General features: G+C 42.8%; 1 protein-coding gene across 1 annotated transcript in view; it reads right to left on the bottom strand.

Annotated features, from left to right (window-relative positions):
• CDH12 (cadherin 12) overlaps positions 1-18,488 on the bottom strand; it is a 206,596-nt gene that overhangs the window by 50,486 nt on the left and 137,622 nt on the right. The window contains exon 5 of the mRNA XM_073329466.1: positions 3,593-3,780. Coding sequence (XP_073185567.1) covers positions 3,593-3,780 — 188 coding nt within the window. The remainder of the gene's footprint in view (positions 1-3,592; positions 3,781-18,488) is intronic.

Below are 18,488 nucleotides of genomic sequence, written 5' to 3'. Positions count from 1 at the left end.
GGGGAAAGCAAACTGGCTTTTTAAGGAGACAATAATTGTTTTGGTTAAGTGGTGGTACTGAGCAGCTGCTTCAGCAAATTGTGATTTTTTTAGTCAAATAGTTACTGGAGTCCTAAAGATGAGCCTGAATGTTAATAGGTCCCAATTTAGCAAAATACTGAAGCATATGCCTAACTTTAAGCATTTTAAGTAGTCCTGTTGAGTCTGAGAATGTACTTTGAAGTTTTAATGTTGAGCTTCACAACAACTAGGCCCATGTGCGTAGTCCCATTGACTATATGAGTAGTGAGCGTAACACACATTGTGTCAGATCTCTAAGGGCATTGTGAATGCTCAGCACCTCTGAAAATCAGGACCTAGATCAGAATCCAGTAAAACAGTTGAGATTGTGCTTAATTTTAAGTCTCCAGGTATTCCATGGAAGTCCACTAAATAAGTGTCCTGATTTAAAATACATAAATAGATAAAGTTGCTGATAAAATTCATGAATAATTTTACAGGCTATGTGATGGTCCTTTAAAAAATATGTTCCTTAGTGTAAAGACTAACTAGTATGAAAGGCTAGTGTGTTTGCAAGGGATTTCATTGTGCATATAACAATACAGTAACTACTAGTATCCCAGATAGAGGCAATGCAGATTTGTTGCTTGGCTTGTACTGAGAATGCTCAGTAACATCTGCTGCACTCTTTCTCTCCCCCCTCCCACTATCAGCAGGTGGGAGTCTGCATAAAAAAATGCAGATGAAGAGCCTAATTGCTATATTTCATAGGAACAATGCTAAGCCAAACTTCAACATGGAATATATTAGCACCCTTTTACTGGGACAATATTCCAGTTAAAATACTCATTCCTGAACATAAATAGAGAGTGTGTCTCACTCCCTGGTCACAGCATATGTGTGCACTCCTTATAACAAACAACTAAGGGAGCAGCAAGTTTTCCGCACATCTGAAAATCATGTTGCTCTTATTTATGACCCCTCCAGTAAAGCACCTAAATCAATGCACAACTTTAAGCTTGTGAATCTTTAAGCACCCGAGCCACTGAAGTCTGAAGGGATAAATCAATGGGAATTTTACCTGAGCAAAGTCATACAAAGGGCAAAATGCAGGATCAGGGCCTATGTAAAGGCATCCTTCAATGGAGGGCCCTGCACTCTGGAATTATTCCTTTTGCATTACTTCATACTACAGATCCAGAATTCTTGATCTTCAAAGCCTATCTCTAAGTTCAGGCTCTTTCTGATGGGGAAGATTGAGAGGGGATAGGGTGTTTTTGTTTTTTTTTTTTTGGTTTGTTTTTGTTTTCCTATTCAGTGCCAAAGTTCTGTTGCTTGCATTAGGTAATGTTGATTGGCCAATGTATTACAGTGGGGATGTTTTTTATTGTTGTAAATGCATTCAGAAGATAACAGGTAACAGGTTGACAATGCAAAGGATAAAATAAGTAAATACAGCAAAAATAGTGTGGAGACCAACAAATAATCAGGATTTACCTGTGTCCATGATTTTTTTTTTATGAGACATTAACCTCTTCCTCACAAGCCAGTCTTGAAGTAAAGTTGGTTAAAATGTGGGATTTCCAGTTTGTGGGAAATTCTTTATTTTTGAAATTTGTCTTTGTTTCATATTAGAATGAATCCATTTAAAAAAAAAATTCCCATGAACCAGAAATCCCCCAACACACAATTCTGTTTTGGAAACACCAACAGATGGTGTTTCCGGAATGAAATCTGCTCCCTGGGAAGCTGAGAGCTGCTGAATGAAATTGACATTCTTGTTAATTTCACAGCTGCCCCAGACCCCTAGGCTCTGGGCTCTAATAGCTCCAAGAGCTCTGGCTAGAGCTAGGGTTCTCAGGGCGTTCAGCATCCCTGCTGTGGAGCTGGGAGCCAACCCCCAGTTACAGCTTGGGCTGCTATGACTTTCAGGAGTGATGGTAACAACATGGGAGGCCTCTCTGTCCCAGAGCCCGGGGGGAGGGGGGGGTTGAGTGGCCAGGCTCTTTGCCTTTGCAGTCTTCAAGGAAACCTTTTGTCAATTTCACTGTGGAAGTGAAATACACAAGAGCCTTACAGAAAAGCAGTCAGGGAGCCTTTCTTCTTGACACCCCTCCTCCCCCCAATAAAATAAAATAAACAGAAAATTGAAATTTGTTGGCCAAACTGAAATTCTCTCAGAGAAAAAAAAATAGTTTTGTGAAAAGGGGACATTTTTCATCAGAAAATCATTGTAAAAGAAACAAAAAATTGACCACCTCTACATGGAAGCAATTTAAGATGTTATCTACACTGGACTTTATGTATGTATGTGTTTATTTGCACTAGTGCAGTTGTATCAGTGCAAACCCTTCTGCGTATGTGTTGCTCCAGTGCGGGGGGGGGGGAATCAAATAGTGTAGCCTATCCCCGCTTCAAATGTCTTTGCACAAGTGTAGTGTGTATACACTGTAGTGCATCTGCATTGCTGAAGCTACAACTTTGTGCAAACTACTCTTCCTTCCCTCACACACAGCATAGTAGAGGCTTAAAAGCAAACCCAGGGCCGGGGAGAATTTAATCTTATCTAAAGCCTACTATGCCTGCTCAATTTTTTTCCCAGTCAATCGTTTATACTCATTATTGGTTCAAACTTGGCATCTGGTGGCCCTCACTGTGTTTTCACAAGTGTGACCGTTCAAAATGTAGCTGTTTTTGAAGTATCTGCTGAGGCAAAAGGGTAATCAGAATTTTCCTAAAGAGAGAGAGATAATTTTCCAATAATTCATCAGTTAAAAATGACAAAAGAGATTATATACAAACTTTTGCAAATGAAGAAGGAAAAAAAGGGTGTCCTGGAAATGACTAGGTATGGAAATGAAAGCTTGAATGTAATGCCACGGTGGCCAGTAAGAGAGGAAGTCCCACAAGGTGGAATGGCCCTTAAAGTTACGTAGTCTTAGCCCCAGCTGTGGCTGATTATCTACCTCCCAGGTGATGGCTTGAAGCCAGGTACGGGTTTTAAACTGAAGATGACCTGCTTCTTCCATTAAAGGTCAACAAAAGATTATAGTGGAAGAGAGACCAGCAGGGAACAAAACACCATGGTTGAAGAACCTGGAAGGGGGTTCTCTACGCCAGCTAGGTGGAAGACCTGGTTGGAGAAACCTATGGCATAGGCAGAAGCAGAAGCCTTATTGGGAAGAGGCTACAAAACTCATCTTGTATAAATTAATAAAGTAAAACAATGTCAAAATCATAGCAAAATGTTTTGATTGACCTGGAATTCCATATTTTCCAAAATTTCATATTGTGGGAAATTTTCATTTTTTGTTGTGAATTGGAAGTATTTTTTTTTAAATGTCAAAATGAAGTATGGAAATGTTGGTTCCTGATCATCTCTAATAATTAGTACATAAACAAAACTCATGCATCACAGGTCATTGTTGATTGAGTGTGACATAAGAGGTGAAATTCTGGCTCCACTGATGTCCATGGAGTCTTTGCCACTGATTTCAATGGGACTAAGATTTCACCCTATATGTCACGTATCATGTTTAGTTGTATGATTCATTTTCAAATTTCAGCCACTAGATTTTTAGTAAATGAATACCTTTTTCAGTTTGATGACCCCTTCCTGGGTGTTCTCATCTGTGGTGATGTCAAATAAATTCCCTCCATCTCCTGGGACGACGTTGTATTCAATTTCTGCGTTTTTCCCAAAGTCAGGATCCACAGCTCTGATTCTTCCAATGGCTGAACCAACAAGTGAGGACTCGGGTACTTTCAAATGGAAGATACCTGAGAGAAAGTGTTAAACAATAATTTGGGGGAGTTTACACAATACACCTGATCAGGAAAAAGCATCCTGTATCAAAATAAACCAGCCTTTGTAAAGATGGTGTGTTCACAACAAGATCAGGTTAGAAAAAAACATGTAGCATGACAAGTTAAACATGGCACAGTTAAGTTCCAAGAGCCCCAAATATGGGTTTACGAACCCTGGAGAGCTTAATTGTATGTTTTAATCGTATGTCTACATCATTGACTCTTTTCAATTTGTAGTTAGTGCATGTTCATGAGCATTACTACATAGTCTATTGAAGATGTTTTAATTAATGCAAGCCCTGTGGCCTGAAGACTTAGACTGAAAGGACATCACTGTAAGCATCTGTTGGTGAAATGGGAGTGTCCCAGAGGTGCTTAAGAGCTGGGACTTCACTGGCCAGGGAGCTGGAGAGCTGGCATCAGTTGGAGAGCAAAGCAAGTAGACGGAAAGGGTCAGGCCTCCTTTTACATTTCAGTTTTGTGACGGTTTGGGGCATTGTGGTTAAAATTCAGTTACATTTTGACTATGGGGGATAACCAAATGGAATTGACATAGTTGGGAAATGCAAGGCCAAGACACTGACATTAAATATTCCTGGGCCCACCCTAACTGACACTGCTGTCAGGCACTATTGGGTCAGGGAGCCTGGATAGAGCAGAAGAAGAGACAGAGAGAGAGTAAAAAGACTGTTGTCTGCTTTTGGGAGAGCCTGTCTAGTGGTAAGGGCTCTGTCAAAGTCCTAGATCTCAATGATGTCTCTTTAAGAGCTGAGCCAAGCCTGCTGTATTTGCGGAGTGTGCAGACACTGGTGGCAACTTCAAGGCAGTAGCGGCAGCATGGTGGCAACAGATAGTACAGGACAGCAGTGGCAGTAAATGGTGCCAAGTGGCAGCAACTGCAGCAATTGTTCTGTGGCAACAGATGGCTCAGAGTTTTGGTGGCCCCTTTATCCATCCATTTCACAATGATGGCTAATGGAAAAATATAGCAGCACTAAGATTTCACCCTGTCACCTTAAATACCAGTGGAGTACCGTATTCAATAAATAGGGCAGCAGATTTGTTACAGTGGGGAAAAAAAAGTCAGATAGTGTGATTTTTTTTTCTATTTGTCCATGACATTTTTTTCTGTCTGTGACTCACCGCATAGCAACATATGCTTTTCGGCCCCTGTCCCATGATGCTCAGCCTAGCTTCCCACTCTGGGCATTGTGACTTGATGCACCAGGTCACACCACCACTCAGGTTTGGTCAGGCCTCCCTCTGTCATGACAGGGAGGGATGAGGGGCAGATCAAATCTGAGCCCGCACTCCTGTTAGATTACAATGTCTGGAGCGAAGACCTGTGCCCAGCCCCACAGGAGGTAGGAGTGACTCGCCAATTGTCCCCTATCATCATGTCCAGGCTGAGATTAGGGTTGTGGTGCCAGGAGCGGAGAGTGCTGAGTAGCGTGGTTGGTGTCCCCATGGTGAGATGAGGAGGAGGACATTCCTTATCAAATCAGGATAATTCCTTATCAAAATCAGGCAGCAGTCCCAGCACATGTATGACTCTTACTCAACTTACTGTGACTGCTCTGGGATTTTTGCTAAAAATCATCCCTACCAATAAGTTATGCAATTTCTAGAGCAACACACACACAGCTTTCAGGTATCAAAATATTAGCCCCCAGAGAGTGTTCTTTCTAAAATGTTAAGGCCAGACTTATAAAGCTCCAATTGTACACACCAGGGTTTTTTATTTTGTTTTTCATTTGAAAAACCAGACAACCATGAATCAAACTTCAATAGTCATTCATAATCACACCCACTTGTCTATGCCTATGCAAATTTTTCTCTCACAGAAAAAGGTGGCTTGGAACGGAGGCCAAAAATCTTAATTAATATACCTTTCATAAAAGGGCTTCTGAATGCATTAATTCCACCCTAACAAATGGCCTAATCCTGCTTCCCTTGAAAGCAATGGGAGTTTGGACATTGATTTCAGCAGGAGTAGGCCAGTAATCAGGACAATAAGGCTTAACTTGAGGCACTGCTGCTTGACTGAAGAGGAAGACATATGTCTATAACATTAAGCTTTAGCTTGTCTGCGGCATTATTATTATTTCTGACCCTTCAACAAAACCAAAAGAAGTTTTGGCTTTTGTGTTTTTTTATGATAGTGCTTGAAGCATGAAAATGGCCACAGCCTAAGGGCCACTATAGCTATAGTAGGCACTGCACAAACACAGAGTAGTAGATGGTCCCTGCCCTGAGGAACTTACAATCTATACATACCATCCAAACCCAGAGTTGCGGACGGGATATAACACAGAGAGTGAACTATGAGAGCGTGACAAATATCATGTTCGTGAAATGATTTTTTGGGGGGAGGAGTTAAGTTAGGAGGGAGACCAGCTAAAGGAAAAGGAAAAGGAGAGGGAAGAGAAGGGTGAGGGAATGGTCAGGGGAGAAGAGGGGAAGGTAAGGAGTGAAGCTCAGGTGTAGAGAGACCATTGGGGAGGGTTGGGAAGGAAGAAGGTTGGAGCAAACAGCCGATCAGCACAGGGCAGATAAAGACCACTTAAAATTGTTGAAAGTTCTCTGAATAATGTCTAAAGGTCCCTGTTCTGGCTGCCTGTGATCCTACCAGTTGCAGTCTCTGGGTGGCTCCTCTCTGAAATTTTTCCCCATAGATGCATGGCTGGGGCATTGCTTCTAGCCTGGGGCTATGGTGGAGGGTTCCCCTGCATGGTTCTCGGTCCAGGAGAGTGCTGGAGAGGCAGGGATCCTAGTATTAATACATTTTAGTGAAGCCAAGCGCCTCTCTATGCATTAAGAATAGGGTCTCAGAGCTCTTTTGAGTTGGTGGCTGTCATAAATATAAAGGGAAGGGTAAACCCCTTTGAAATCCCTCCTGGCCAGGGGAAAGCTCCTCTCACCTGTAAAGGGTTAAGAAGCTAAAGGTAACCTCGCTGGCACCTGACCAAAATGACCAATGAGGAGACAAGATACTTTCAAAAGCTGGGAGGAGGGAGAGAAACAAAGGGTCTGTGTCTGTCTGTAGTCGTCTTGGCCAGGGACAGAACAGGAATGGAGTCTTAGAACTTTTAGTAAGTAATCTAGCTAGGTATGTGTTAGATTATGATTTCTTTAAATGGCTGAGAAAAGAATTGTGCTGAATAGAATAACTATTTCTGTCTGTGTATCTTTTTTGTAACTTAAGGTTTTGCCTAGAGGGTTCTCTATGTTTTTTAATCTAATTACCCTGTAAGATATCTACCATCCTGATTTTACAGGGGGGATTTCTTTATTTCTATTTACTTCTATTTTTTATTAAAAGTCTTCTTGTAAAACACTGAATGCTTTTTCATTGTTCTCAGATCCAAGGGTTTGGGTCTGTGGTCACCTATGCAAATTGGTGAGGCTTTTTATCCAACATTTCCCAGGAAAGGGGGGGTGCAAGTGTTGGGAGGATTGTTCATTGTTCTTAAGATCCAAGGGTCTGGGTCTGTAGTCACCTAGGCAAATTGGTGAGGCTTTTTACCAAACCTTGTCCAGGAAGTGGGGTGCAAGGTTTTGGGAAGTATTTTGGGGGGAAGGACGCGTCCAAACAGCTCTTCCCCAGTAACCAGTATTAGTTTGGTGGTGGTAGCGGCCAGTCCAAGGTGTAATATTTTGTACCTTGGGGAAGTTTTGACCTAAGCTGGTAAAGATAAGCTTAGGAGGTTTTTCATGCAGGTCCCCACATCTGTACCCTAGAGTTCAGAGTGGGGGAGGAACCGTGACAGTGGCACTAAGAGTCAATCATAGCATGATACTACAGTATGTCTGCTGAAACTAATTTGCAACTTTAGGAGTTCAGTTCAGCAGACCCATTTTACTCTGGTTCACTTTATCACTACTCTGACACTCAACAGAACTGGGAAGTTGCTGGAGTCTAGTTGCGCTGGATCACACTCTTGCAATTCCCCTACTGTTTTTCTTTTGGCTTATCAATGTTTTGCGTATGGCTCTTTACATATGCAGATAAATCAGACAAAACCTACAAACCTTTAAGTAAAAAAAGAAAGGGGCCAACCTAGGCAGCTTTGACTACATATGATAGAGGCCTATAGAACACTTCCCCAAGGCAGTAGTTCAGTCACTCTTGACTGGAAAGGGCTGGGTCAATTCATAGCCCACCTAAAGGCAGGCTAGGAGACATTCACAGTATTGAGAGAAGCTGGAGGGCTCCCTGTAGGAGAGCCACCTCCTTATTGGTTTTTAAATGCACAGTACACTTGGTGTCAACTTCTTCAGCTTTGCAAAATTTTACAAAGAGAAACATTCTCAAGGGAGTCCACCAGTGCTACTAGATTAGGAACAAACCTTTTCTGTCTTGTGAGTTAGGAACACACCAGTAATTATTCATATCTGTATTGTGGTAGATATATTATTTGCTGGCCTACTTGAGGGGGTACTGTGTAATTACGCACTGCCTGCCTTCTCCCTGCCTTTCAGGAGGCATGGGTGTGAGGACACAGGCTGGCTTTCGTGATTAAGAGAGAATCCCCAAGTGTAAAAATTAGTTGGGTCAGCAGCCCCATTTGGTTGCATTAACAAAGTTGTAAAAGGTTGCTCCGATACGTTTCCCCTATTTTTTCCCCTTTTGATGTAACATGCTGAGCTCTGTTTTTCAGCAGGAAAAAAATAATGAGGCAAATAACAAGAAATGTCAAGTCAGACTTGGCTCAGCTATTTCTTAGTGGTACCTCACTGATTTAGATTCAGGAGTAATTTTTTTTAGAGTAATGTACAGGAGGTACAATCACAAATCTTATTATTAGTTAATGAGATTTGAGCTCCATGTGGACAGGTATTGCTAAAAGAAAAGAGAAACCTGACATCGACCAACAGGATTTTATTTATTGTGCCCCCCACTCAGCTTTAACTCTGTTACCTGAGTTTTCCCCAAATATTTATGGGGAATATCACAAAAATCATTGTTTCAGCATTGCTCTGTACAGCCACAGTTTTAACAAACATAAAGCAAAGGAACACAAGAGACTGAATTTCCTCCCTCTTTCCCGAGTAGATATATTCTTAGTGAGCTGAAAAGCACCCAGATTCACTAAGAACAAAACATTTCTCGATCAAATATTGTGCCTGGTTGTAAAGTGTATGGGACTTATATAGAGCCAAAGAAACTCTACATTACTCATTTCAGATAGTTTAGGCTAAATCCGTTTATTTTCAGTGACCTGGCATTTTATCAGTTCCAGAAGTATAACAGCAGTAAAGCTACGGTCATTCAGATTAATTTGAAATCTGAAGCGATCTTCAACTCTACCATAGTCAGATCCCTGCAAATGTACTACATAACTATGCTTCCATCATGCTCCCATAACAGTTCCTTTGTAGCATGTGGAAGCGCTTAATGGTACTACCTTGAGAACTTACTTCTAAAGTAATAACAATGAATACAAATAATGTAGATTTCTGCCAACACAGGAAAAAAAGCATTGACAGAGTATAACTTATGAAAACAAAACTTCCTATTTTTTCTCAATTTTTTTCTTCTTTGTAAAGAAAAATTGTGAATTAATATTGGATAATAAGGACTTCTTGTGAAAAAGACTAGAATGACCATTCAGAGAGAGATCTGGTCTCTCTTTAGTCTATAATGTTCCACTGTAATGGATTTGCTGTGACACCTTTCTTCTGGTAAATTATTATTTTCGGTTCTGCCTGTATACAGTCCTGCATGTATTCACTGCACAACTATATTGAAATCAACCTGGATTAGCAGTCTGTTCTGCCTATTCCCTAACACTCTGGAGACCTTCTGTGGTCCTCCAGAGCCAAAATGAAACATGGGACAAGCAGGACAAACAAGCTTATGCAGAAACTAGTTACACTGCAAAAGCATTTGTCACAAATGGGCAGTCCCCCAGGGCCATGGAGAATAGGGACTGACAAGAGAAACATGCTGATTTCTGAGCAATCTGATTTCCTGGGCTTTTTACCAGTAGCAGTGGGGGTGGGGAGAGGCAGAGGTGAAAGTAAGCCCGTCCAGTCCGGAGTACCAGTAAAAAAAGATGCAGTAGTATACTGGCAAATAAGTGGAGCATTCAGTACCGGCTTACTTTCACCTCTTTTGGCTGCAGAACAAAAAGTTCAGCTAAAAGCTTGGAAAGGGAAAACTCACTGTCACATTTGTTTGTTGTTTCTCTCACTTTCCTCCTCCAGACAGGCTGCTGACGGGCTAGGCTCCACCTTCCCCGGACCCCTGCACTCAGCAGGGGCTGCAGGGGCTCCCCTCTAGCTTGGAGCAGGGAACAGGAGGACTGGCTGAGGGAGAAGCCTCCCCAGGTAGCCTGCTGCCTGCATAAGAACAGTTTAAATTTAACTGTTCACTCCCTGGTTCAGACCCCAGATTCGGGCTATTTCTGGCTTCCTTGTTAATTTCACTCAGGGTTGTTGCTGGGAGCAGGGGAGAGGGGGTTGTGTGAGATCAAGGTGGGGCATTTGGCTGTCCAGCTTAAATCCAGAGATAGTAAAAGCCAGTGGAAGGGGAAAACTCACTATCACATTGGTTTATCTCCTCCCTCCTCCTCCAGCCAGGCTGCCCAACGAGGCTAGCCTCAGTGCTTCCCTGACCCCCTGCACTCAGCAAGGGCTGCAAGGGCTCCCCTCTAGCTTGGAGCAGGAAGCAGCGGGACTGGCTGAGGGAGAAGCCTCCCCAGGATGCCTGCTGTCTGCATAAGAACAGTTTAAACTTGCTGCTCCCTCCCTGCTTCAGACTGGGATTCAGAGCTCTTTCTGGCATCCTTGTTAATTTCATTCACAGTTGGGGGTGGGGTGGGGTGGGGATGGGAAGTGAGACCAAGGCAGGGGCAGAATATAATAGGCATTTTACTGCACAGCTTACATCCAGCTTAAATCCAGAGCTAATAAAAGCCAGTGGAAGGCTCAGTGCTTCCCCAACCCCTGCACTCAGCAGGGGCTGCAAAGGCTCCCCTCTAGCTTGGAGCAGGGAGCAAGGGGACTGGCTGAGGGAGAAGCCTCCCCAGGATGCCTGCTGTCTGCATAAGAACCGTTTAAATTTAGCTGTTCACTCAGTGGTCTGAACCCTGGAATTAGGGGCTATTTCTGGCTTCCTTGTTAATTTCACTCAAGGTTGTTGGGGCGGGGTACCAAAGCCTGGGCAGTTTTCTGCCCCCTGGATGAGGCAATCTTCAATAATATAATACACAAAAAATACAACCAAAAATCAGGAACCATTTCCAAGTTCAAATCTATCCCATTTCCTGCCCAGCAGAGGATTATGGTTGTGATGCCCAAACTGCTTGCAGATCCTCTTTGAAATGTTAGTGTTTAAAAAATAAAAACATGGAGAACATGGTGGGATGATGTGTTCTGATGATCGGGGTTTATTTTGGGCAAAGCAATTTTGGTAAAACATCTAAAGATTCACAGGGAAAGCAAATAGCCCCATAGACAAAACCACAAAGGACTGGAGGGGAAAACTGGATATTCAGGGAAATTATTGTGCCTCCTTTGAAAGAAATAGTAGTTTTCATTCCACCCTCTTTATATATTGAATTAAACACCTGAAATGTCCTTAGGACATAGGGGCTCAGATCTCTTTTTGTTTTGTGGGTGTCGGTGTCCTGCAGAGTGCGGAGGCTGAAATTGATAAAACTTTTTCTAAGTATCTTGCATATTTCATGGCAGCTATTCTAGTTGTCCTGCATTCACCCTGGTGTTCCCCTACTAATAGCCACCCATTGGTATGCCCCCTGCACCCTTGAAGCTAATACCTCAGGAACTTCTGCTTAACGTGTGCTGCTTAATGGCATCTTGCCCCTGGGGTGGGGGGGGTGGGGGGGCTGGTGGTCCGATTCCTACAGTGAAGAGCTATCTTTTCTGAGAGATCCATCCATACTGGACATATACATTTGGAACATACCTGGAATAAGAGTAGATTTAGATCTAGCTATTAGATCTAGCAAGTCAGATATCAAGGATTGTTTAATCTCCCTCCCAGGCACATAAAAGTGTGCAGGGGGCACACCAATGAGTGAAATTAACAAGGAAGCCAGAAATAGCCCCGAATCCACGGTTCAGACCATGGCGTGAACAGCTAAATTTAAACTGCTCTTATGCAGGCTACCTGGGGAGGCTTCTCCCTCAGCCAGTCCCCCTGCTCCAAGCTAGAGGAGAGCCCCTGCAGGCCCTACTGAGTGCGGGGGTTGGGGGAATGGGGAGCCTAGCCCCGTCGGCAGCCTGGCTGGAGGAGGAGGAGGAGGGAGGACAAGGAGAAAAATGTGACAGTGAGTATTCAGGCTTATTCCAATAGTAAAGTTTTATTACTGACAGTACTGGTAGTAGTAATAGTAGCTTTATTTTCTATAAGCTAAGTCACGCAATGGGAGGGATCCATGAAGTATGTAGGAGAGATGGGTTGCTTGTGTTTGGACTGTCCGGGTAAGAAATGTAACTTACTTCCACCCCTGGCCTCGCCCCTTCCGCCTGAGGCTCCGCCCCTTCCGGGGGAGAACAAGTGGGACCCGTACCGGTAAGAGCTGTATTTTACTTTCACCCCTGGGGAGAGGTGAATGGCTGGGTCTTGTGAGGAGAGCGGCAGTGCAGAAATTCAGCACATGCCTGTTCTGTAAAGTGGCTAAAGATACAGATTTAGCAAGAAATGCTTTTGTATAAGACTTGGTACATGTAATCAGAGATAGGTGCTGACTTTTGTAAAGGGCAGATGATTATGGGGGACTACCAGAGGTACAGCAGATCAATCCGTTTCTGTTCTCAATCAGCTCTGGGTCAGTCTTTAGCTATTTCTCCATTTGGTCACATTAAGCCAAGTATAGCCATGAAGTGGTATGATTTAACCACAGTACAAGCCATGTGTAGTAAGGCCAGTGAGAGTCCAGACTTCCCCATAGCACCCTATCAAATCCCTCAACCCTATCCTGGCTGAAACTTGTAAGATTGTTGTGAGATCCATTAAATTCAATGCTGGTGGACCTTGCAAATCAAAGTTAGTGTGTCTAATCTCAGGTCTATATAAACTGTCAATCTCAGCTGAGTTTGCGTGAAACTCAGAAGTACATAGCCAGACACTGCTTCCCAAAACCAGTGATTCTCTAGTTACGATGCAAGGAGTTCAGGAATGTCTCAGGCTGCAGGCACAAAAGAGAGGCAAAATGGTTTTCTACGCCACAGCTGACAATAGCACAAATTGACAACCTACCCAGTTCTTATACTATGTTGTGAGTATGCAGGAGAATGGCAGACTGAGGAGGTATTTGCAGAGTTCATGGAAAAAGGGGGGAGGGTCGGAGCAACTTTGTTACCACTGAAGATCTTAGGCCTAAAGACTAATGAAGAATTTTGGCTGGCCCCCAAAGACACTGACAAGGCCAAGGTGAGGGATGGGAATACAACCACCTGCTACATCCCACCCAGAACACTTCAAAAGCAAGGGATGGGATCCCAGATGTTTTCGGGAGAGGGGCAGGGTTGTGTGAGTGAGGAGAGAACAGTGATGTTTCACTGAAACTCAGTCCAGGTGTGCAACACTTTTGGCTCAGTTGGGTTAAGCTTCACTTTCTGAGGCCCGAAGCTGGGTGAGTTCTGATGTGTTTTGGTTTTCCTCACAAATATTTTTCTATACCTGGAGTTAGTGGATGTGTCTCCACTGATTTCTAGTCTGGATTTGGATCAGAGCCTTTATGTCCAGTCAACCCGTGGTATGCCTGCCAGAAAAGTTGTCACCTATGATAAGAACAATGGCCTGAGATCACCATTTCATTTCACAAAGACCAGGAAACAGCCATTAGATGGTATTATAGCCAAGTCACCTACAACAGGGGCAGGATCCATACTGTCTTTCAGCAAAATGGCTATAAATCTCATTAACAAAGCTTTAGTCATCCACAAAAGTGCTTTTATGTGTAAAAAATATCCTTTCCTGCTGTTTCTTTAGCTATGTTTATTTTAGTTTTTCTTTTAAAAAGTAACATCTAAAGCACTGTTTGCTCACTATTAATGCCATGTAATAGACAACCTACAAGAAATAATTCCTACTGTAGCTTTCTGTTTGGTCAAGATCTCATTTGTTGTTGTGGGAGGGAGGCTGTGTATTTGTTTGGCAGAATTTTCAATTTATTATGAACCTTGAAAAGCTAATGTTCAAAAGCAACCTCATTGAAAAGAGAACCATCCCTCGAAAAATAAAATGAAAACAAATATTGTGCTTCTTGTTAGCTTAACCCACCAAGACATCTCAATTATTCAACCGAGAATGGCATCGGAAATGTTTGGGCAAGTTTTTTGAGGTGCTATTTGCCTGATTTAAGGAGAATCCAAGAAGGATGGTCAGTGTATGATGGTTACTTGCCTATAGTCTAATATAATTTGTTGTTGTACTGACAAATGTAAAAGGTAAAATAAGATAATTACTTGGCACTTACATAATTCACATTTTTTAATCAGTTGTGATAATATTGTTTAAGTAGCTATTCCTGGTACTAGTACTGGGAAAACATAATGATGTCTTCCATTCACATAGTTTACACCAGAGATTTTGAAACATGCATATGGATGTTAAGCATAAAATGGGAACAATACGGTTAGATTTGTTTTATATTAATTCTGAAGATTTTAACCAAACATTTCTATTTCAATATTTCTACAATATTTATAAAGATGTATGGTGCTTCATAGATACAAAAAAGATTATGCTCAAAAGTAACCAACCTTGTTTCAAACACTTACAAGAAAAAAATGGCATTTTTGAATCAGCTTTGCTGCTGGGGATTCCACTATACTACCATGGGGGGAAAACACAACAATTTTGTTTATTCCTTCTATAGAATTTAAACAGAATGGTTTATGAGACCACCAAAGTGATAAAAATATATTGTCTGGGAGAGGACATGGAGTTTGTGATGCTCTGATTAATATTTCAATACATTGCTTCTTAACATCTTGTGGAAGCACTTTTCATACTTTCTCCACCACTACAGAACCTCAAATAACAACATTTTATTAATCATCAACTCTTAATATCCCACACTTATATTGCTCCCAAGAATGTTTATTATGGAACCATAACTTGCACATCCCCATTACGCACAATTCTACCGTCAGTTTCTGCTATGGAGAAATGTCCACTTCTTTTCAGCAAACTGTGTGCACAGGGTCTGAAACAGAAAATAAGATTTCAGATGTATCTAGATGCAATTATCCATATATATGTGATTACAAATACAAAATGTAGTTCACCCTGCTTCAGTTATGACTTTTCTGTATGCAGTTTCTTTTGGGCTAATTTTCTCTGCAGATTTTCACTTTAAAAGTGAGATGTATTCAGAAAAAATAACATCTAAATTTGGGATGGTGTGCCTAAAAGGTGAGTTTCTGCAACTCCCATCAAAGCCAATGAGAGCTGTAGGGGCTCAGCCCTTTTGAAAGTCAAAGCACCTATTTAGGTGCCTAAATATGGATTTAAACACCTTCCTTTGAAAATATTGACCATTACCTTTTTTATACTGTACAAACTTGCTGTGTAAGTCACTGAAAGAGGAAAAAAAAGTTACCAACTTTACTGTCGTTCTTTGAGGTGTGTTGCAGATATCCATTCCTCTGTAGGAGTACAGTTGTTGGAGAAATGTTTCCATCAGTGGTACCTGTCGGGGCGGCTTCAATACCCTTTGCTGTTGCATGCCACCACATGCAGGCGTGAGAGGATGGAGCTGCACTCATCCCCCTCTGTTCCTTCTGACCAGAAGGGAAGGATTGCAGGTCATGGATTGGACATGTGCAACACATCTCAAAGAACAACAATCAAGGAAAGGTAGGTAGCTGTTTTTTCTTCAGTGATTGAACATATTCATTCCACTGTAGGTGTCTCTCAAGTAGATTACCGTGGAGGTGGGCTCGTAATCTATCTGAACAGCAATTGTAGAACAACCCATCAAGACTGGCAGTGTTCCTGAATTGATGTGAAATGGAATAATGAACAGCAAAAGTGTAAACTGATGACCAAGTCACAGCTTGGCAAATATCTCAAATAGGTACCTGTTCCAGGAAAAATGCTAAAGCTGCTTGTGCTCGAGTTGAATGGACCAACACTCTAGGTGACATGACATGAATTAACTGTAGCTCAAATGCAAGAAATCCAGGAGGAAACCTTCTGAGTAGAAACTGGTTGGCCTTTCACCCTGCCCCAACTGCGACAAATAACTGAGAGGAGGGTCTAAAAAAGACCTGGTGTGGTCCAAGTAGAAGACTAAAGCTCGTCTCACAGGCAGTGAATGTGTGTGAATATCCAGAAAGAAAGTTGGCAAATACATTGCCTCGTTAATGTGGAAACTAAAAGCCATCTTTGTCAAGAAAGTTGGGTGAGGGCAGAGGTAAACATTATCATTATGGAAACTGTAGAAGGAGGGTCTGAGACCAAAGCTCTCAACTCACTCACTTCAAATACTGAGAGGTGCAGTGGGGAGCAAGCACCAAGAGATTCAAATGGTGGCCCCATTAATTTTGCTAGTACCAGGCTGAGATCACATGGAGAAACAGGTTTTGCATCTGTGGATATAACAAGTCTAACACTTTTAAAAATCTGATAGCTATGGGATTGGGGGGAAAAGGGTGGAAGGGTGGAAAGCTGAGATAGCTGCCAAATGTACTTTAATAGAACTAACTGTCAGACCTTGATGTTTTACCTGCAACAGATAGTCCAAAACGTGGTTGATGGAAGCTTGCACTAGAAAGGCACATTTTTGTTGAGACCAGCTAGAAAAAAATGTTTCCATTTGGCCAGGTAAGTATGCTTTGTTGAAGGGTTTCTGTTATTCCAGAAGCACTTCCTGAATGCTTTTAGAGTACACCCTTTCCAAAAATGTTAGCCATGAGGCATCCATGATGTCAAGTGGAAGGTGTGACACCCTGGGACCCCAGTATTAACCACTGCCATGTAATTAGGATATGTTTTGTACAAAGTATGCCTTGTGAGCAGTGTTCCCTCTCATTTTTCACATCCATGTGCGGAATTAATTTTGTTATGTGCACCGATGTGGAGGTGATGTGTGGCGGGGCTGAGGATGAGGGACTCGGAGTGTGGGAAGGGGCTGAGGACAGGGGCAGAGGGTTGTGGCGTGAGGGGATGAGGGCTCTTGCTGAGGGTGAGGGCTCTGGGGTTGGGGTGGGGATGAGGGGTTTGGGATGCAGGCTGCCCTGGGGCTGCTGTGAGGAGAGAGGACTCCCCACAGCCCTCACTCAGCACAGCTGCTGGGACACCTACGCATGGCCATGGCAGCTATGGCGGGGATGGGCTGGGGCCGGGGATGGGGTAGAGATGCCTCTCCACAGCCACAGCAGCTCCGGCAGGGCGGGGCTGGGGAGGGGTGCCTCTGCCCAGAGGTGCGGCCCTTAATAGAACTGCTGCGCAGCTGCATGGCCAGCAGCTTAGACAGAACTTAGCTTGTGAGGTATCATTTGAAAAGTCTTCTTCTGCTGTACATTCATATCTCATTGGATTGTATGTGCTATCGTTGTATGTGAAGTTAGGCTATGTATGTGTTACTGAAACATGTTGGGTGATTGAAAACACTCACAAGCAGACTTTGAGGTACAACAGTAAAAAAGGCCAAACAATGTTAATGGCGTATTGAGGAAATGCACACAGGCACAAGAATTACCCCAGGAACCGTGTACAATAGAAACCTCTCAGAGACTGCACTACACAATGGGAACTGTTTGACCCAGGTCACAGAAAAAGAGCTTTCCAGCAAGTGGGAAGAAGATATAAAAGGGGGACAGTGACATAATGATGGGACCTCACTCTCCCTACAAAAAACACACCTAGAAACACCTGAGGAATAAAGACTGAAGAAGGAGAAGTGATGGTCCCAGGCTAAGGGATTTCTAACCTGTGTATGAAAACCTGGTATAGTCAAGCTGAAAAGGAAAGGCAGTTTGTGCCTTAAGAACCTGCCAGCCTGTTTATCAATCAGGGTGAGAATTTGCTAATTCATATCTACCTATCTAGTGTGTTAAGCTCAGTTTTAGGATTTGTTTATTTATTAAGGAAATCTTCTCTGATCTGTTTGATATCACTTATAACCACTTAAAATCTATCCTTTTTTAGTTAATTAATTTCCATTTGTTTTGTCTAAAACCAGTGTGTGGAAATCATAATTTGGGGGTAAAAAGCTGTTGCATATCTTCCTCCATATTGAGGAAGGGAGCGAATTTCATGAGCTTACGCTGTACAGTTCTCTGTGCAGTGCAAGATGGTATAATTTTGTGTTTATCCTGCAGAGAGGGGTGTGTACCTTAGCAACTGGGAGGTGCCTTAGCTGAGCCTTCTCATGCAGAGCTGATCTCAGCATCTGTGTGTAGCTGCAGCTGGGTGTGTCCCTACCTGTGTGTTGGTGAAAGTGTGAGACCTGGAACGTGTCTTCAGCTTGTGTCATAAATATAAAGGGGTTTACATCTCCTCATTGGTCATTTTGGTCAGGTGCCAGGGAGGTTACCTTTAGCTTCTTAACCCTTTACAGGTGAGAGGAGCTTTCCCCTGGCTAGGAGGGATTTCAAAGGGGTTTACCCTTCCCTTTATATTTATGACAGCTTGTCACAGCATTACAGGGTGGAAAGGGAACCCAGGCTGGTGGGTCAGGTGGGCTCAGTGGTATCCC

The sequence above is a fragment of the Lepidochelys kempii genome, chromosome 2 (genome assembly GCF_965140285.1).
Source record: "Lepidochelys kempii isolate rLepKem1 chromosome 2, rLepKem1.hap1, whole genome shotgun sequence".
NCBI classification, from domain to species: Eukaryota; Metazoa; Chordata; order Testudines; family Cheloniidae; genus Lepidochelys; species Lepidochelys kempii.
Note: the sequence above shows the minus strand (reverse complement) of the source record. Positions and strands in the feature narration are given on the sequence as shown.